This window comes from Schistocerca piceifrons, chromosome 1 (assembly GCF_021461385.2).
Source record: "Schistocerca piceifrons isolate TAMUIC-IGC-003096 chromosome 1, iqSchPice1.1, whole genome shotgun sequence".
NCBI classification, from domain to species: domain Eukaryota; kingdom Metazoa; phylum Arthropoda; class Insecta; order Orthoptera; family Acrididae; genus Schistocerca; species Schistocerca piceifrons.
Genome location: NC_060138.1, coordinates 657,497,193 through 657,518,548, shown reverse-complemented (window position 1 = coordinate 657,518,548; position 21,356 = coordinate 657,497,193). Strand labels below are relative to the sequence as shown.

The 21,356-nt window shown below is 41.2% G+C and overlaps 1 protein-coding gene and 1 long non-coding RNA gene across 2 annotated transcripts in view; one reads left to right on the top strand and one right to left on the bottom strand.

Annotated features, from left to right (window-relative positions):
• Nucleotides 1–4,672, top strand: part of LOC124787853 — a 62,704-nt gene extending 58,032 nt beyond the window's left edge. The window contains exon 2 of the long non-coding RNA XR_007016020.1: nucleotides 4,404–4,672. This is a non-coding gene — a long non-coding RNA (uncharacterized LOC124787853). The remainder of the gene's footprint in view (nucleotides 1–4,403) is intronic.
• The window catches only part of LOC124787845 (28S ribosomal protein S5, mitochondrial), a 109,113-nt gene that overhangs the window by 44,335 nt on the left and 43,422 nt on the right, over nucleotides 1–21,356 (bottom strand). The window contains exon 7 of the mRNA XM_047254799.1: nucleotides 3,124–3,323. Coding sequence (XP_047110755.1) covers nucleotides 3,124–3,323 — 200 coding nt within the window. The remainder of the gene's footprint in view (nucleotides 1–3,123; nucleotides 3,324–21,356) is intronic.

Here is a 21,356-nt window from a genome sequence, read left to right as displayed (position 1 = left end):
TAAAACACGAAGGTAGTTAATAGTGGAAATAATGACTTATGGAAATGATGCCAAATAAAGTGTGTAAATCCCTCAGAGGCGTAAAAAAGGACAGATGCCAGGAAATGACAGTGATAAGGCCTGTCTGTGACAGTATCAAATTTTTAAGAAACTGGAACGATGCTACAAGTCTTCTACTTCACAGAAAAACAGAGAGACGAGACACAAAAGAAACTGTAGACTCCTCAGCTTCCTCTCTCTCTTGTACCAGATATTCACCAAGATTACCACCAACCACTTCGAAAAAACATTGGTTTTTAATCAAGCAATGGAACGAGCTGCCTTAAGAGGCACATACAGCACAAATAAGCTACTTGCAAGTCACAACAAAGTTATAGAAAGAGTAATAAATCTGAATTATCCCTCTGTTGGGATTCACAGATCTTGAGAAAGATAGTGGCTCACAATATCTTAACTAAGTGCTCTTCAGAAACAAAGTATTGATTCTATATATGTTACTACAGTGATAAACATGCACATCAATGCTATTGCTTCTATCAGACTGCATTAGGATAGCGGCAAATTCATGAAAGATGAGTCACACGACAAGATTCAGTATCACTCAATCTATTCTCAGTAGGTCTAGAGGAACTTTTCAGAGCCCTAAACCAGGAAACATAAAAGGAGATACCTGTTGATGGGACATATATAAATCATACTTGTTTCGCTGATGATACTGTGCTGTTTGCTTCTGTTGTGGTAAAACGTAAATAGCTAAAGGATGAACACACACACACACACACACACACACACACACACACACACACAAAATATTTAATGGATGAGCTTAATAGATAAAGTTTGAAGGAAGGAAGGAAGATTCGGGTTTGATTTTCCTTTGACAATGAGGTCACTACAGATGGTGCACAACAAGCTCACACTGGGAAAGAGTCGTCGCAGCATTCGCCTTAAGCAATTTAGTAAAATCATAGACAACCTATATCATGATAGCTGGACAGGGATTTGAACTGTTGTCCTCCTAAATGTAGTGTCATACCACTGTGTCACCTTGTCCAAGAGCATGTTCGAAAGTGTAATGAATATTTTGTGCCTATGTTAGAAGGGACCCAGAAAATTTATCATCAAAATCAGCAATTATACTAACAGCAAATGATGCTGAAATGAAACTTTTTAGAAGATCTATAAAATGTGATTTATATTCAAGGTCTGATACAGATGAATACCCAAGAATCATCAGTTTTACATGTTTCATTTCCACCCATACTTTATTGTAATTTATGATGATATATCTTGCCTTGACATAACTGAGTAAATATTATGAATACCTCTCATAATGAACTCTGTGAGGGTTTCTACTCTAAGCTTCATGCTTCTGTTTTTGTAATTCCATGTAACATGTCCTTCCAATCCACATGTGAAACACTTTGGTGCGTGCTCTGACAGCTAACTCTCATGTAAGCTTCAAAAGTGCAGTACTCTAGCTTGTGAATAATCTGAATTATCCTTAGTTCTACCAAGCGAGCAGCTATCTGCATGGCTTCAAAATGTCTTGTAACACGCCAAGCTAACTATATGGCCACGTTCCCCATGCAGTTCATTCAAACTTAGTGCCCCTTGTCTAGCTTCAAACAACTTAGCTTTATTGTGTCCTTTTCACTGAGTTTAAGTGTGTGTGGCTCGATTTGCTCAATATGGTTTACAAAAGTTTGTTAAATTCTTGGTACAAGATTTGGATGCTGTTGTTCCCTATCAATTTTTTAAAGTGTTTTCTCACTCTTAGTGCTGTGTAAGGTACTGCTAAATTTCATCATATGTTTCGGCTTGTCAATATGTGGCATCACAAGTAACAAATGTGAGTTTCTCATCACAAATTTGGAGTTTTTGCCACAGTTATTTTTCCACACTTGTTCCAGGTTCCTAAAATTGTTGCTTCCCCAATTCGTTAAAAACAACAACACAAACAGCACAAAACGGTCTGCTGAAGAAAATATGAACTTTAGGGATCAAAGAAGAAGTCAAGCTCATTTTACATTTAGTTGCTTTACTGCCTACTTTGCCTACTACTTTGCCCTATCCTCTTCTGCACATGTTTTTAGTTGCTGAAAATTCTACATGTAATTGCGTTTTAAATCATCATCACCATCTTGTGTTTCCTTCATAGTTGGAAACAGTTACTCCAATATTAAGAATCAGCCATATTGGCTTCACATACGTGTAAACTACAGACAATATCTGAATAAGTATCTACTATCAGCATCAGTTCTGTATCCAGACATCAAATGCTAACTTTTGGTGATAGTAATGATCACTGATACACTTCTTGGAAAACTGTTACGATTTCTTCACTGCTCAGTTATAACAATGGGCTACGAAATACTGATAACCGCACTCATGACACAATTGTCTAAAACACTTTCTTTGGGAAGGGATCAGGATGGATGGATTGGTGGAGTCATGTAGTATGAACAGGTGATCACTACAAACAAAATAATATGAATGAACAGTACATATCTGCTATCATCTGCTCATTCACATTAACACACATACAGTTATGGCCATGGGAGTCTGCAGATATTTTAACGGAAGTTCGGGGGGGGGGGGGGGGGGGGGGGGGGGGGGGGGCAAGGTTCTAAAACTAGCAGTTTTTATATAGATGAGTTGGCCAGTTTCGAGACATGTCATACCATAAAAACTCAATTTTGTAGGTGGTACCTGACAGAAATGATGGTTACTCTGTCAATATATGTGAACAAAACACTGTACTGCAGATTCCATAGGAATGGCAAGCCCCCCCCCCCCCCCCCCCCCCTCTTGCCGATGTCTATGGCTACAGCCATAGCCCCAAGCTTTTCTAATCAACCTCTGTACTGATGCAGACGATAAACACAGGTATCTCATTCTTACTCTCTGCTTGTTTATCTTTTAATAAATGTGGAGTGACCTGAGCTAGGAATGTGTGACCGAGAATGTGTAAGCAAGGTGAAGACATCATCTCACATATCTTGTACGTATATTAATCATGCGGTAAAAGCTCAAGTTTCAACTCAAATCTGACACTGCCCAAGCACTGACAAAATTTTATACATATATTAGATAAGAACTGATACATAAATATTTTCTTACCTGCTGCATTAGTCCTATGAAAAATGCCTTTACAATATGGCTAAGATTTGTAGAGCCTTCAACTTTAGCATAAAGGTCTCTAATGCCCAGAACTTGACATATTGTACGTATGCCTCGATGACATACAAGGCCATACCCTTCAGGTCTCTTGCTAACAAAGAGTTTTGTTTTCCCAAACTGACTAAAAAAATCATGGAACACTGTAGAGAAGATAAAACAAATCATAAATAAAATAATTCCATTTAATTCTAAGGCATACAAAGGTGTAGTGTTATTTATGTTTTTTTTTTTTTAAGTTGGGGACTCAGATTAATCACAAAATACTTTGGCACAAAATATACACGTCTAGCTACTTATTATTATTATTATTATTATAACAACAACAATAATATGGAAATGCTGGGCCGCAGATAGTTACAATAAAAAGACTGTCACAGATTAGCTTTTGCCCAGCATGACATTCCTCAAAAATAAACACACACACACACACACACACACACACACACACACACACACACACACACACACACACGACTACAGTCTTGATGAAGGCAATGCTGGCTGAAAGCTAATTTGTGACAGTCTTTTTGTTGTGCCTATCTGCCACTCAGCATCTCCACTGCATGGTGAGTAGCAATTTTCCTTCTCATAATATTGTTACATTCCATCCTAGATTTTCCATTGTTTAATAATATGGAAAGTTACACACATCATGCCAGAAATGAAAGACTCTACTGTAACAGATGACAATTATGCACAATGGATTTTTTAAAAATTACCATGTACTTGAAGCACTGGGATATGGAATAACGGTAAGCAGTAAGAGTAGCAAGTAACTACTTTACTTTATGTTTCATGGTGGCATGTCAAGATGACAGGGCCCTAATTAAGTTAATCACATTTGTGATATACACCCATTACATATCTAACCAATGAGCTGTTTCCAACTTCCTTTCTCTCCTTTGGAATTACACTACTTTTTATAGCTACAAGTTAATTAAAACAATTCAAACCTTCATCTTGCTGATGTTATCCTTTCCTTCTCATATAATCCGCAAAATGCATGTGACAGTACTGTACTTATCATGCATTTACACAAATGTAGTTGGGCATTTACACATGTTTACCTTATAAATCATAAATCCCATTCATGAGTAAATTGTTTGAGTAACACTGCCTGCTTTAAAAAAAAAATTCAGATTCCTTAATTAGTTTCTGTGTTAGAGTAAGTCCTCACCCATTGTGTTTGCATCGTTTAGTAGTCTATTTCTGTTTTATAGGTGTATCCAAGACTGGAGGCAATCATTGAAGAACAAATCTTTGAGCATTTATCCCGAGGGCAGGAGAGTATAATGGAAAATCAACAGTGTAGGATGATATGACAACTGTGCTGAACCACACGTTTTGCTGGGCATCCAGATGTCATGTCTCCTCTGACAGTATGAGCCGCTCATCAATTTAATCACTAAGGCAGTGTACTTGATACACTTAACTATCCTGGGAGGAAAAATGATTGCTAGAACTGTGAAATAAAATTGAGTCACCTTTTCTGTTTGCTGTTCTATTAGGGTGCAGATAAAAGTAGAGTATTGCTACCATGCTAAAACAGTAGCATAGTCAAATTGCACCAGGCGAACGGTCTACCCGACGGGAGGCCCTCGTCACACGACATTTCATTTCATTTCATTACAGAAACTACTCAAATCAGTAATGAACACAAGACTCAAGGAATGGTATCTTTTATTGGTGAAGACAGTGACCCCACATTTAAGATTTGATACTTTCAGCCTTGGACACATCCTTTCTGAGAAGGCAATAAAAACTTCACACAGGGAAATCAGAGTGTGTAAAATTTGTTCCTTGCAAACAAAGGTGCCACCTTCTGCAACATAGTTATTTATAAATGCACTTGGAGCTGGGACAAAATAAGGGTAAAACACTAAATTTAAAAAATTGTAGAAATTCACCAAAATTTTAGAACATGTTCAAAGTAAATACTTCCCATGTTAGAAAATATAGGGGGGGGGGGGGGGGGGGATGATCAAAAAGTTTTTGTATGAGAGCACTGCTGCAGTGTATATTCAACCCAGTGCGACTCCAATGCAGATGTATAGGCATCGAGTTGTACGCAATGGTCTAGTGCAGTCTTTGAACAGACACTTTTTGATCGCATCTTATAACTGAAATATGTCCAACACTCAGAAAATTCAGCATTAAACACCCAGACACTATGCTAACAATGATAACTGAATATGAAAATACAAGTTGTTGCCAATTGTAGTCCCAATGCACCAGTGAAAAGAAATATATTGTTGTACTGTTGTCACGAAATCACTTTAATAGTGTACGGTGTACTAGCATATTATAGCACGTGCTAAACACATTCTTGTCCAAAATTATGAAAAACAAATAGAAATTTCCTCTATTTCTCAAAGACATTCTGGTAAACAGCTCCCTTTAACCAGACACTGCCACCTACTGCGATCATGCAGAAATGAAGACAAGTTCATGGTGTGCAGTATGTGCTGCAATTATGCACAGTAAGTTGAGATATTCCCTGATCTAGAAAAGAAATTTTGGATGTAGCATGTGTGCTACAAAAGGATCGAGGAGGACAGGGTGTATACGCAGACAAGGAAAAAAAATTCCTGGATTTCTCCCGGATTTCCCAGTTAAAAATACACTTTCTCCCGGGTGAAAACATACTTTTTCCCTGTTAACTGACAGTATATTTTCTCTCAGATCTCAGAACTGTGTAACTAATCAGTCCTTTGAATGATTATGGTTTTATACGCAGGCATAGAATTTCCCGGTGCTTTAGAAAATGAAACACAGAGAGAAAACCACGTTTTGGAAAAATCTTCGCTGTTCAGCAACATGTACGTTGCATATTTTCGTATTACAAAAGTATAAATTCGAATTCCACCAAACACCGCATGTTACTTTCCAAAGCATTGAAATCAAGATTGCGATACGCTTTTGTAAGCCAATTATAGCTCATGTCACATGATCTCGCCAGCCGATGACGGTGGGTATTAAGAGCTTAGGACACGTGATATAGCCAGCCAATAGCAACATCACTGTTAAGTAGCGCGAACACACAAACAGAAACAGTTTACGGTTTAAATTAATATAAATACTGTCGTTACATACACAAAGCTTTCACAAATAATTTTGGTCCATAAGATTAATACGCAGCAAGAGAAGCTAAGTTTTCACATAAAACGTTGGTTTTTTGTGCGTGTATTAAAATTTAAGATATATCACATAAATGTGCCAGTAAAATTTTTAATAACGACATAAATGTCTGATCTTCTGGGATCAAAATTCACTAAACGGCTTGTCATCAAAGAGTTGATTTTTAAATGAGAGTCAAACGCTCTGTGATTTAAGAAATTCATCATACATTCTCGCACATAGTTCAACTTGCATAAAAGGAAATTTACTTTGACGGTAACGCTTGTAATATTACAGATCGTTTAAGTGAAATAGAAACTAACTCAGCTAAGAAGATAAATAATTACCTATTAGGTCAAAGCAAAAAGTTCGAAGAAGATCTCTCTGAGTGGATAGACCTTAAGACCATAGAGATTGACGATAAGGTGCGATCCACACTTGAGACCGCACATAAAGTAGTGGAAGAACACTTTTCAAACGAACATTCGGAATATTTTCCCATGACCTGTTAGAAATAGGTTCATTTCTGCAGTTGTTAGAGAGCGCCAGAGGACAGTCATCACCGCGCTTGCATAGCTACGATGTCGTAGGGAGCCGGTATCTTACTATGTGTAAAACGTTAAAGGATCTTACATTATGTCATAAAAGAAACAAGACATCAGAAGATACTCCAAGAGCATCAGAATTTCATGACCCATACTAAGGATGTGCACATTCGTATGTCCAGATTCCAAGCGAAGTAGGCCACAACCTGATATTAAGCTTTTCAATGTGGTTTTCGGGATGTAAATTTTCTTGGAGTACCAGTACTGTGTTATCTCATGCTTGGTTCTTTATTATGGCATAATACCATAAGTGCTAGAAGTTGAAAACGTGCACTTGAAATGCAGCGATCAGTGTGTGGAATTAAAACACTTTTTTCAAATATATTGTCTGCCTCAGTGGAAAAGATTAATAAAAGAAAATTTCTTTAGCAAACCGACAAAAATAACTTCTTTGTTCTGCAACTAATAACACATTTTAGCCTTCTGTAATTATGTGAATGTATTTTAATTCACTTGACAGCACCCGGCCACACAGAAATCTGTTTTGTTTTCATTTGACGTGAGAGTAGTAAACGAAGAGGAAACAGCAATATCACTAAGTGTAAACACGGGTCACTTGGTGACTACCCACTTCCTCACTATATCTCAGACTGCTCTGCGCATCAGCCATGGATCTACGATATTTCCGAATCTGGGCAATAGCCCGCCACTCCCTTGAGCATTTGAGATAGGACTTCAAAAATTTTAAAAATCGAATTTTCAAAAATTTGTTCATTTTGTAGTGCACATCTTTCTGAAGAGTCTGATGCATGAAACGTATGTGTTCACGGAAATGTAAGACGCTATTTGGTCGTAAGTGTGCCGAAGTGCAGTGCCTCGCCTCCTCACACAGCATTCTTCTATCGCACGTCACTGTATTTCACTCTGTGGAATAGAAAAATGTGTATTTTTTAATGATGCCATCAAACCATATTCAGGACAGTGGAAATTAAAATGTCCTGTGGTGCCTCTCCTGCTTACAGTCAGCTGGTTTGACATCCTGGTCCCCCCCCCCCCCCCTTTAAAAAAAAAAAAGAACTATTCAGAAAATTTGCATTCTTTATTCCCTGTCAGCTAACAACTTGCTGCTTTGTGTGACATAAAATTAATTAAAGCATACATAAACCCAGTAAAGACATGAGACAAGCAAGACAATACGCATTTCTTCAATCCTTAGCTCCTAGAATTTTTCTCTCTCTAATCTTGCGACAGATTTATATAGTATGCTTTCCTTTCTGCGAAAGAATCGATTACATCAAAGTTCATCAAACGTTTTGCTATATGAAAAATCGAAATGTCGTTGTCTAATATTGAGAAAGCTGCTAATACAAATAGGATCCAAGACTGGTGTGGTTTCCAGATATGATTATGTCTATTTTGTTACTGTCTGCTAGATAAAGCAAAATAGGCCTTTCTAATACAACAATTGTAACACACATCAAATACACAAGACTGTTTTGGCACAAACGGTCTTTTTTGTAACGACAGAATATAATTCCCAAAGTACCAATATCAAATGCCTATTAGGCCTGCTACAAGCAAAAAGCTTTGCACTAGGAAATAGTTTCACACTTCATTCATATGCTCCAGTTTCTCAAGCATGAGATCGAAAAGTAGTAGTATGAAATTTTCATACAAACTTGGAATCGTCATATTGTTCCATAATTTGTGTTATGTCCCCATTTCTTCTCCTTCCTCGTTCTAACAAACAGTTTTGTTATCACTAATTCTGTAACTCAAAAATGGTTCAAATGGCTCTGAGCACTATGGGACTTAACTGCTGAGGTCATCAGTCCCCTAAAACTTACAGCTACTTAAACCTAACTAACCTAAGGGCGCCACACACATCCATGCCCGAGACAGGATTCGAACCTGCGACCATAGCGGTTGCGCAGTTCCAGACTGTAGAGCCTAGAACTGCTCGGCCACTCCGGCCGGCCAATTCAGTAACTATTTAACAGATTAACTTCACTAACTGTGCCAGAATCACCGGTTTAGTTATCCTGCGATTATTCTCCGGTTAGGTGTTGTTACAAGTTCGTACAACGCATTTTCCGTGCTTCTTCCAGAATAGAACTTAAAGTGGCTGCTAGCTGGGGACTGTACAACTGGCCCTTACTAGTACAGCTACCTGGTCAAAAATTTTCTGTTAAAATTTCATTTTCTTGGATACACCGAGAAAGTAATACATAATCTTTCTTACCTGTTATTCGTTTATTTCCACTCCTGTAGTCTGAATCTATGGATTTTGCTAGTAATTATAACAACGCTCATCATTCACAAACCTAATCAACCACACAATCAGACAGCGGTTGGCATTCATCCATTCGGCCTTAACTCTGCTCAGTTCGTATAGCTCCTTTTGTCTGTATGGAAGTTTGTTTCTACATGTGACGAGGATTCCCCTGACAGAGACATCATGTACACTATGCACGCATTCACAAATCAGCTTACGATTCATTCAGAAATCAACTTAGAAAGTGTTCAAAAATGTTCAAAAACTGACAGGGATGCGTTTCAAAGTCATATGAATAATCGGGTAATGTGCGCTGGATGCTAGGTGCTTTCTGAAACTAGGTTTTTTCCCCTCAAGAATATGAATTTGTTTCAAGCACGACATACGCTTTCTCGGCTCCTGTCGCCATTTTGTCTCACTACGCTCTCGAGCGCTCTGGTGGCAGAAACCTAAAGTGCGGCTTCAGCCGAACAAAACTTTATGAGTTTTTCTACATATCTGTAGTGTGTCTACGTATCTGTAGTGTGTCGTGACCATATGTCAATGAATGGAGCTACAGTGAATTTATGAAATCGCTTCAATCATTTGTAATAGCCCTGTATTCAATGCCATGAAGTACCACGAAGGCCCCACATGACTAGGGCGTTGGAGGACAGGCATACTGTTCACTCAGCTGTGCAGACTTGTACAACCACATAATTGGCTTTTTTAAAGCAAGACAAGTCTCAACACAGACGGTGCAATAAAGTCTGGAGCACCACAGATTATTTTCACAGTCACCATGGTTGCAACTTCCCTTGACATGGCAGCAGAGAGACATATGGCAACAATGGTGTGCCTGACAACAACACTAGGCACTGGAGTGGTACTTCACAAAAAAATGGTTCAAATGGCTCTGAGCACTATGGGACTTAACATCTATGGTCATCAGTCCCCTAGAACTTAGAACTACTTAAACCTAACTAACCTAAGGACAGCACACAACACCCAGTCATCACAAGGCAGAGAAAATCCCTGACCCCGCCGGGAATCGAACCCGGGAACCCGGGCGTGGGAAGCGAGAATGCTACCGCACGACCACGAGCTGCGGATGGTACTTCACACTTTCATATTAGTCCCAGTTCTGTGTACATCATCACAGTGGATGTATCCATATATGGAGGCTCTGTGGAGAATAACTGTTGCTGAATTGCATTCGTGAATGTCATAAGCATCCAGCAGCTGGTGTAAAGACATTGAGTGCCATTGAGTACAATCATCTATGGTTTTCTTTATCAATAATCTGGACAGCAACTGTTGCAATTCTGATGTGTCAGGACTAGTGGCTGTACCCTATCTTTGAGATCTCCATGAGGTTATCTTTCAACAAGATAAAGAAGACTACATGATGCCCTGTCCTAAACAGAGTGTTTGACAAGCGGGAGGGGGGGTTGTGGGTTGTCATAGCTGTAGGTGTTCGAGGTTTACTGTATCAGGCTTTATGAAAAAAGCTAGGTGAAACTTTTGAAAAAGTCCTTTCTTCTTTTCTGACAATTACATGCAGGTTCCAACCATTAACACGTGTCCTGTTATAATATTCTATTCTGACTTAATCTGGGGTGCATTCAAGAGAACTGATTTCATGTTATATTGTTAAGTCAGGTGATAGCACTTTTCAATAACTCACCAAACTTGCAGTGAATGTTTTTGTTTGAAGTATCCACCAAGGTTCCAAATGTAGGTAGCTAGGGAACAACAGTTAACATAAGCAGAAACAGAGAGCCCTTATCAAGCTTAATACAACTACAGTGTAGAGTGTATTTCCAGGATTGCTATGCTGCCAGCACCAGACAATTCTCTCCCACAAAACCCGGGCACAATGACCTCATCCACAAGCTGAGAAATGCTAGTTTCTCTGACATGCTTCTATGTATCATACAATCATTTCTCACAATTATAACTTTTAAAACTGACTTTTAGAGCAGTCAAAACATTTGAAGAATGAAGGATCCAAAGATAGCATCATGGAGTCTCTACTGCAGGGATGGGAAAATATCGTTTCGCAAGCACGGGTGCTCACAGATGCCCGCAAGGCCTGCCCGCAGCTCTCCCCCACTCTGCCAGCCAGCAGTACCCCCACCATCTACTCGCCTAGCCATTCACGTCACTGCACCGTGCGGAGGCACTCGGTCTGTTTACTTCTCGTTGTTTATATTGTCTGTGTAGACATCGCGTTCGGTGTTTGTGATGAAACAGAACAATTGGGTGGAAAATGGCTGAGGAGGAGTTAAAATCATTGAAACTACAGTCCTTTGAACCCATATTTGTTAATCCACAGTGGGAAGAAGAGTATTTTTTTGTTGTAACGTAAAGCAGACCTCAGTGTTTGATTTTAAATGTAACATTGCCTTCACAGAAGAAGTACAATGTGAAGTGACACTACCAACTGCTTCATGAGAAGGATACAGACGTTTTGAATAATGAAGATAGAAAAGCGAAACTTATTGAACTGAAGCAGAAAAAGGAGAAAGATGTACATATATGTGTAGATAATTATGACATTGATTCACATTATTAGTGTTATCAATAATATGTTACGTGCATTTTCCGTCACTTTTACCTTCTCCTGTATGTATTTACAGGACGAAAACCTCATCATCCACAACAAAGCAGCAATGACAGTAAGCTATCATGCAGCTCTTAAAATAGCTGAAACAGCACACCCTTCAGCAATGGAGAATTTGTGAAAGGCTGTTTTGTTGCTGCTGCAACAATTTTGTGCCCAGCAAGTCTTTCTGTATTTGAAACCATTCCAGTTTCACGGGGAACGGTTTGCAGGTGCACTGAAGAAATGGCACACAATGTGGAAGCTCAGGATCAAAGATTTGGTTTTCTTTTCATTAACATTGGATGAAAGCACAGATATATGTGATGATGTTCAATTTGCAGTCTTTTTGCGAAGAGTTGATGCTCAGTTTGATGTGATTGAGGAACTCCTCGATTTAGTGCCAATGCATTATACAACAACGGCCAATGATATATTTTCGTGTGTAGAAGATATAATAGAGAAATACGAGCTATGTTGGGCAAAACTTTCATCAATTGCAACAGATGGGGATTCTGCAATGATTGTTCTGGTGTCATTGCTTTTATACGAAAAGAGTTGAAAGCCGTTGGTGTCCAGCAGGAACTGCCAGCAATACATTGCATGCTTCACCATATAAATTTGCTAGCAAAATGTGCCACAGTAGTTGGTGTCATGTACATGGTTACAAAAACAGTTAAAATTCTCAGATCACACGGTTTCGGACACAGACAATTCAAATCGTTCCTGGCAAATCTCGAGTGTGAATACAGCGATGTTCCATATTTTTGTGAAGTACGTTGGTTGAGTATTTTTTTTTTTAATTTACGTAAAGATATATCTTTATTCATGGATGCAAAAGGAAAATCGATGAAAGAATCGGACGAACCATAGTGGATTTTAGACCTTTCGTTTTTAACTGATGTAACCAAGCATCTGAATAGCTTGAATGTAGCTTTGCAAGGTAGAAATAAGGTAATTAGTGAAGTGTTTGACACTGTATTGGCATTCAAGAGAAAACTGCTTTTGTGGGCAAAGCAACTGTCAAAAATGCCAAGTGTACACTTCCTGACCATTGCATTAGTTGTTAGTGAAAACAATTTGGAACAGGAGAGGCTCAAAGAACATTTTGATGGGTTTGTAATGGTGCTACAGTCCCTTGAAGGCATTTTTGATAGTAGATTTGAGGATTTAACTCCACTGGAATACAATGTCAACCTTTTTGTGACTCCTTTTGTATTTAACATTGAAAATGTGCCTTCTGAAATTCAGTTGAACTCATTGACTTTCAATGCAATCGTGTGTTGAAGGAGAAGTTTCACACTGCAGAAACCTTGGAAAGCTTCTAAAAATATTTCCCACATGGACAGTTTCCATTGTTATTTAAAATACAAGGGTTGAATGAAAAGTAATGCCTTCACCTTCGTTAACAGGGTTTGTATGGGAATATTTTAATAAATCAAACGCAGAAATAATCCTTAGAATGTGATCTATAATTACCAATATTAACTTTTCCACATAATCACCAGCCAATTGGATTCATTTCTACCAACGATGAACATGTTTTCTGAAGCCATCATGGAATAAGTCGACACACTGTTTCCGCAACCACAGTCTCACAGTTCTCTCAACATCTTCATCAGAAGCATAATGATGTCCCCGCAGATCATCTTTCATTATTGGAAACAGACGGAATGCAGACGGTGCTAAATATGGGCTGCATGGAGGATGCCGTACGATGGTGAGATTCAGCCTCTGAAGTTCTGCTGTAGTGGCATGGAAAGTGTGTGGCTTGGCACTGTTGTGCAGCAGGAAAACATTTCGCTTTTCCTTTCAGACCCTCGTTAGCCGCCGGTTCAGAGTTCGCCACGTTGTGATATAGCGCTCTCAATTTATTGATGTTCCATGATCAAGGAAATCAACATGGATAACACCATCTGTGTCCCAGAACACTGTGGCCATGATTTTTCCAGCTGAGGGCTGCGTCTTGAATTTCTTTTTCTGGAGCGAGTCTTTGTGTCAATATTCCATAGACCGACATTTCGTCTCTGGGTCGTAATGGTGTACCCACGTTTCGTCTCCTATCACAACTGAATGGAGAAAGGCGTCACCTACATTCTCGTAATTCGGGAGTAGTTGCTGGCAAATTTCAAGACTGTGCACTTCCATTTAAGGAGTCAGCATCGGGAGTACCCATCATGCACAGATCTTCCGATAGCCAAGCACATGTGACCCACATATTTTTATGAAATGCCGACAATGCTTGCAGTTACTCTCTGAGTGATATGACAATCGTCCTGAATCAATCTGTCAACATTTTGCTTGTGAAACTTTGTGGTTGCTGTCACAGGATGTCCAACACACTGTTTGTCGCGCGGGTCAGATGGTCCCACCTCAATATCTTTAAACTTACTCACCCAATGATGCACAGTACTCACATCAACACAATCACCATAAACTGCTTACTTTCTCTGATGAATCTCCTTTAAGTTGACATCTTCTGATGTCAAGAATTCAAGGACTGCACGTCGCTTAAATCGCATTGACTGACTGACTGACTGTGCAGGGTTCCATACTTCACATTGTAACAACAAAACCATTCAATGCTAAGACTTCCCACCAAAAGGAGCTGTAGAGAAGATACCACAGAACAAGCCAGTACCTGCCGCATACCAATGCTGCCAACTGTTGAAGAATTACGAAGGTGGAGGTATTACTTTCCAGTCAATCCTCGTAGCTGCTTGTGTGTATAGTTTTTTTGGAGCAACATACTCGTGAAAAAGCATTTTCTTCATAATGAAACAGACAAAATCGAAGCTTAGGAGTAGTTTTACTGATGTTTATCTGACTGGTGCAGTGCACCTAATGACCAGTTATTTCACACCAAATAACGAGATGCTAGTTCAAAATCGTTGTAAAAACATCCAGGATGATGTAAATTAATGTCTATGTCCTATTCGTATGTAGTATCCCTCCTCTGAACTACACACTTCTGTGTACATATAACTTAAGATGTACGTTCATTTCATACTCCTTTATGTCTGTATATTATTTGTGGCCATGAAAGTAAAATGTGTTACAATGGTTCAAAACTGTGTTTTATCCTTACATGGCCAACCGTTGCACAGCACAGGATACACAAACTTCAGGCAAGCACGTTTTACACTTACATCCCACACACGCATGTTCTACATCTACATCTACATTTATACTCCGCAAGCCACCCAATGGTGTGTGGCGGAGGGCACTTTACGTGCCACTGTCATTACCTCCCTTTTCTGTTCCAGTCGCATATGGTTCGCGGGAAGAACGACTGTCTGAAAGCCTCCGTGCGCGCTCTAATCTCTCTCATTTTACATTCGTGATCTCCTCGGGAGGTATAAGTAGGGGGAAGCAATATATTCGATACCTCATCCAGAAACGCACCCTCTCGAAACCTGGCGAGCAAGCTACACCACGATGCAGAGCGCCTCTCTTGCAGAGTCTGCCACTTGAGTTTGGTAAACATCTCCGTAACGCTATCATGGTTACCAAATAACCCTGTGACGAAACGCGCTGCTCTTCTTTGGATCTTCTCTATCTCCTCCGTCAACCCGATCTGGTACGGATCCCACACTGATGAGCAATACTCAAGTATAGGTCGAACGAGTGTTTTGTAAGCCACCTCCTTTGTTGATGGACTACATTTTCTAAGGACTCTCCCAATGAATCTCAACCTGGTACCCGCCTTACCAACAATTAATTTTATATGATCATTCCACTTCAAATCGTTCCACACGCATACTCCCAGATATTTTACAGAAATAACTGAACCAGTGTTTGTTCCGCTATCATATAATCATACAATAAAGGATCCTTCTTTCTATGTATTCGCAATACATTACATTTGTCTATGTTAAGGGTCAGTTGCCACTCCCTGCACCAAGTGCCTATCCGCTGCAGATCTTCCTGCATTTCGCTACAATTTTCTAATGCTGCAACTTCTCTGTATACTACAGCATCATCCGCGAAAAGCCGCATGGAACTTCCGACACTATCTACTAGGTCATTCATATATATTGTGAAAAGCAATGGTCCCATAAGACTCCCCTGTGGCACGCCAGAGGTTACTTTAACGTCTGTAGACGTCTCTCCATTGATAAGAACATGCTGTGTTCTGTTTGCTAAAAACTCTTCAATCCAGCCACACAGCTGGTCTGATATTCCATAGGCTCTTACTTTGTTTATCAGGCGACAGTGCAGAACTGTATCGAACGCCTTCCGGAAGTCAAGGAAAATAGCATCTACCTGGAAGCCTGTATCTAATATTTTCTGGGTCTCATGAACAAATAAAGCGAGTTGGGTCTCACACGATTGCTGTTTCCGGAATCCATGTTGATTCCGACAGAGTAGATTCTGGGTTTCCAAAAACGACATGATACTCGAGCAAAAAACATGTTCTAAAATTCTACAACAGATCGACGTCAGAGATATAGGTCTATAGTTTTGCGCATCTGCTCGACGGCCCTTCTTGAAGACTGGGACTACCTGTGCTCTTTACCAATCATTTGGAACCTTCCGTTCCTCTAGAGACTTGCGGTACACGGCTGTTAGAAGGGGGCAAGTTCTTTCGCGTACTCTGGGTAGAAACGAACTGGTATCCCGTCAGGTCCAGTGGACTTTCCTCTGTTGAGTGATTCCAGTTGCTTTTCTATTCCTTCAACACTTATTTCGATGTCAGCCATTTTTTCGTTTGTGTGAGGATTTAGAGAAGGAACTGCAGTGCGGTCTTCCTCTGTGGAACAACTTTGGAAAAAGGTGTTTAGTATTTCAGCTTTACGCGTGTCATCCTCTGTTCCAATGCCATCATCATCCCGGAGTGTCTGGATATGCTGTTTCGAGCCACTTACTGATTTAACGTAAGACCAGAACTTCCTAGGATTCGGTACATAGAATTTTACTTTCGAATTCACTGAACACTTCACGCATGGCCCTCCTTACGCTAACTTTGACATCGTTTAGCTTCTGTTTGTCTGAGAGGTTTTGGCTGCATTTAAACTTGGAGTGAAGCTCTCTTTGCTTTCGCAGTGGTTTCCTAACTTTGTTGTTGAACCACGGTGGGTTTTTCCCGTCCCTCACAGTTTTACTTGGCTCGTACCTGTCTAAAACGCATTTTACGATTGCCTTGAACTTTTTCCGTAAACAATCAACATTGTCAGTGTCGGAACAGAAATTTTCGTTTTGATCTGTTAGGTAGTCTGAAATCTGCCTTCTATTACTCTTGCTAAACAGATAAACCTTCCTCCCTTTTTTTTACATTCCTATTAACTTCCATATTCAGGGATGCTGCAACGGCCTTATGATCACCGATTCCCTGTTCTGCACTTACAGAGCTGAAAAGTTTGGGTCTGTTTGTTATCAGTAGGTCCAAGATGTTACCTCCACGAGCTGGTTCTCTGTTTAATTGCTCGAGGTAATTTTCGGACAGTGCACTCAGTATAATGTCACTCGATGCTCTGTCCCTACCACCCGTCCTAAACATCTGAGTGTCCCAGTCTATATCTGGTAAATTGAAATCTCCACCTAAGACTATAACATGCTGAGAAAATTTATGTGAAATGTATTCCAAATTTTCTCTCAGTTGTTCTGCCACTAATGCTGCTGAGTCGGGAGGTCGGTAAAAGGAGCCAATTATTAACCTAGCTCGGTTGTTGAGTGTAACCTCCGCCCATAATAATTCACAGGAACTATCCACTTCTACTTCACTACAGGATAAACTACTACTAACAGCGACAAACACGCCACCACCAGTTGCATGCAATCTATCCTTTCTAAACACCGTCTGTGCCTTTGTAAAAATTTCAGTAGAATTGATCTCTGGCTTCAGCCAGCTTTCTGTACCTATAACGATTTCAGCTTCGGTGCTTTCCATCAGCGCTTGAAGTTCCGGTACTTTACCAATGCAGCTTACAATGCAGCTTACAATTACAATACCGATTGCTGCTTGGTCCCCGCATGTCCTGACTTTGCCCCGCACCCTTTGAGGCTGTTGCCCTTTCTGTATTTGCCCGAGACCATCTAACCTAAAAACCGCCCAGTCCATGCAACACAACCCCTGCTACCCGTGTAGCCGCTTGTTGCGTGTAGTGGACTCCTGACCTATCCAGTGGAACCCGAAACCCCACCACCCTATGGCGCAAGTCGAGGAATCTGCAGCCCACACAGTCGCAGAACCATCTCGGCCTCTGATTCAGACCCTCCCCTCGGCTCTGTACCAAAGGTCCGCAGTCAGTCCTGTCGACAATGCTGCAGATGGTGAGCTCTGCTTTCATCCCGCTAGCGAGACTGGCAGTCTTCACCAAATCTGATAGCCACTGGAAGCCAGAGAGGATTTCCTCCGATCCATAGCGACACACATCATTGGTGCCGACATGAGCGACCACCTGCAGATGGGTGCACCCTGTACCCTTCATGGGATCCGGAAGGATGCTTTCCACATCTGGAATGACTCCCCCCCAGTATGCACACGGAGTGCACATTGGTTTTCTTCCCCTCTCTTGCTGCCATATTCCTAAGGGGCCCCATTATGCACCTGACGTTGGAGCTCCCAACTACCAGTTAGCCCACCCTCTGCGACCACCCGGATCTTGCAGACTGAGGGGCAACCTCTGGAACAGAACAAGCAGCCATGTCCGGCCGAAGATCAGTATCAGCCTGAGACAGAGCCTGAAACCAGTTCATCAGACAAACTGGAGAGGCCCCCTGCCACACCTCGAGACGACCTCCCACTCTACCACAGGTGAGGGATCAGCCTCAATGTGGGCAGTATTCCGGGCAGCCACAGTCGTAGTCCGATCGGGGGATGCGTGGGACGAGCTGGCCGACCCTGACAAACCCCCATCCAGACCCCCACAGTGATGCCCATTGGCAACAGCCTCAAGCTGTGTGACCGAAGCCAACATTGCCTGAAGCTGGGAGCGAAGGGATGCCAACTCATCCTGCATCCGAACACAGCAGTTGCAGTCCCTACCCATGCTAAAAACTGTTGTGCAAAGAACGTCTGAACTAATCTACAGAGCACAAACAAATAGACACAAAATTTAAACGGTTATTAAAATACAAGATTGCCTAGTAAATGCAGTAATGCTGCTACTTGCGCACTGCTGAGACACTGCTCGGCGGCGGAAGGAGACTACGCGATTTTACACTATTCAGGTACTAAAACGTGATGCTACAACTCTCAAATACTATAATACGCCCAAAATTTATGAATTAAACAATGCAACTACCAAAAACACGCAAAGAAATTAAGAATTAAACTATGTAACAAATAAGTGAGCTAGGAATATACGACTTTCTGCTGGCAGCTGCTTATCCAACGGTGGCAGGGAGCACACTGGCTGTGACCAACCGACACTGGCCATTCAAAACAAAAACAGAAGACAGACGACTACGCGAATTTACACTATTCAGGTACTAAAACGCGATGCTACAACTCTCAAATACTATAATACGCCCGAAATTTATGAATTAAACAATGCAATTACCAAAAACACGCAAAGAAATTAAGAATTAAACTATGTAACAAATAAATGAGCTAAGAGTATACGATTTTCTGCTGGCAGCTGCTTATCCAACGGCGGCAGGGAGCCACTTATGACTGGCCTCCTGATAACAGGGTACCACTGCTGTGTTCACGAACGCCGCATACGTGTGAAACAACTTTGGACATATGTGTGTTCCACCTGCACTACATACATTAGCTTGTTCACACTCAGCTGTGCACGCAAAGTGCTCTCACAGTGGCACGGTTGCCCCCCTGGTGCAATGTGCATACCCAATTTGCCAGCCACATCATACAGCTCTGCTACCCGCATTATGTGTCCTCACAGTTGCTCAGCGTTGCCCTCGTGGCTCACGGTGCCCGTAGGTAACCATGTGGTTGGTTGGTTTAAAGGATGGAGGGAAGGGACCAAACTGCGAGGTCATCGACCCCTTGCTCCTGGTAAAATAATTACACAAGGGAAAGAAGAAAAAGGAGACGTACAGCACAACAACAGGAGAATGGAAGAACTAGAAGAACAACAGGAGAACAACCAACACTACTGTGGACAAAACAGGAAAAGAAAACCACAGAGAGAAGCAAGAAGCCGATAGAAGGGATAAAAACAAGAGAGCAGATGACTGTCGCTGGCTGACCACAAGAATGAAAAGGAAAAGCCAGCCACTCCGCGACACATTAAAACATCCAGCCTAAAAGCATTACAGTTCAGAACACAAAGGGACAAGGGAGATGCGCGAAAACTTATATAGAATAACAAAATCCATCGTCACGTATAAAACATAAAACTAAATTAGCCAATGAGGCACTGTCAGCTAAAATTATTGGCAACAAGTCCAGTAACTGAAGAGTCAGTTACAGGGTAGCCAAAGAATGACAGCACACCAAGATATGGGCCACTGTCAGCTCGGTGCCGCACCGACACTGAGGAGGGTCATCACGGCGCAGGAGGTAGCCATGTGTCACCCAAGCATGGCCAATGCGCAGCTGACAGAGAACCACAAAGTCCCTGCAAGACACTCATGTGGAGGTCTTCCACATATTCGTAGTCTCCTTTATGGCACGCAGTTTGTTGTGCATACTGAGGTAATGCCATTCCGTCTTCCAAAGCCGCAAAACCTTGTGACGAAGTACTGAACACAGGTCAGTTGCAGAGAAGCCAATCTCATAAGCGGTTTCCACGTGGCCTGTTTGGAAAGCCTGTTGGCAAGTTCGTTGCCTGGGATTCCGATGTGACATGGGGTCCAGACAAACACCACTGAACAACTGGACCGTTCCAGGGCATAGATGGACTCCTGGATGTTCGCTACCAAAGGATGACGAGGGTAGCACTGATTGATAGCTTGTAGGCTGCTCAAGGAGTCAGTACACAGAAGAAACGACTCCCCAGTGCATGAATGGATGTGCTCAAGAGCACGAGATATAGCCACCATCTCGGCAGTGAAAACACTGCAGCTTCAGGCAAGGAATGCTGTTCAATATGTCCTCCATGGACATACGCGAAGCCGACATAAGCAACATTCCAGTAACAAATAACAATTGTAGCCAACCATGGTTATGACAGGTATTCTGACACTGGGTTGGAAGCCATGAAACATAACCTAACAACTACAGACTGAACTAACAACTGTTGAGCCTTGACTGGAGAAATGGCATCTTACAGTAAATGTTGACAAGTGGGTGGTTCTTCTGTTCCCAGAATCAACTGCGTAAACAAGAATACTGAAGACAAAACACGTTACATACACAACCAATACAATTCTCTGATACTGTCAAGCTGCCACAGTGCCTGGCTGGACCATAAACTGACATAGGGGAACCGCACATGTCAGTAACCAAGCATACACAAGAATTAAGTAACTCTACCAGATTCTTAACATGTAAAGTGCACTAAATAGGAGGGTGTCAGTCCAAGAATATGATTTTCATTGGACTACAATCAACAAAGACAGCTCCAACACATCTAAGCAGCCTGCAGGTAATAGAGAACAAGGTTGTGCGTAAGTAATTTTCCACAAAACAGTCACACTACGAACATGCACAATGAATTCCACCTGAACACCCTAGCTGAGGTATTCAAGAAACAAACATTCAAATAACCTCTTCACTCTCAATCAGGCAGCTATGGTCTTT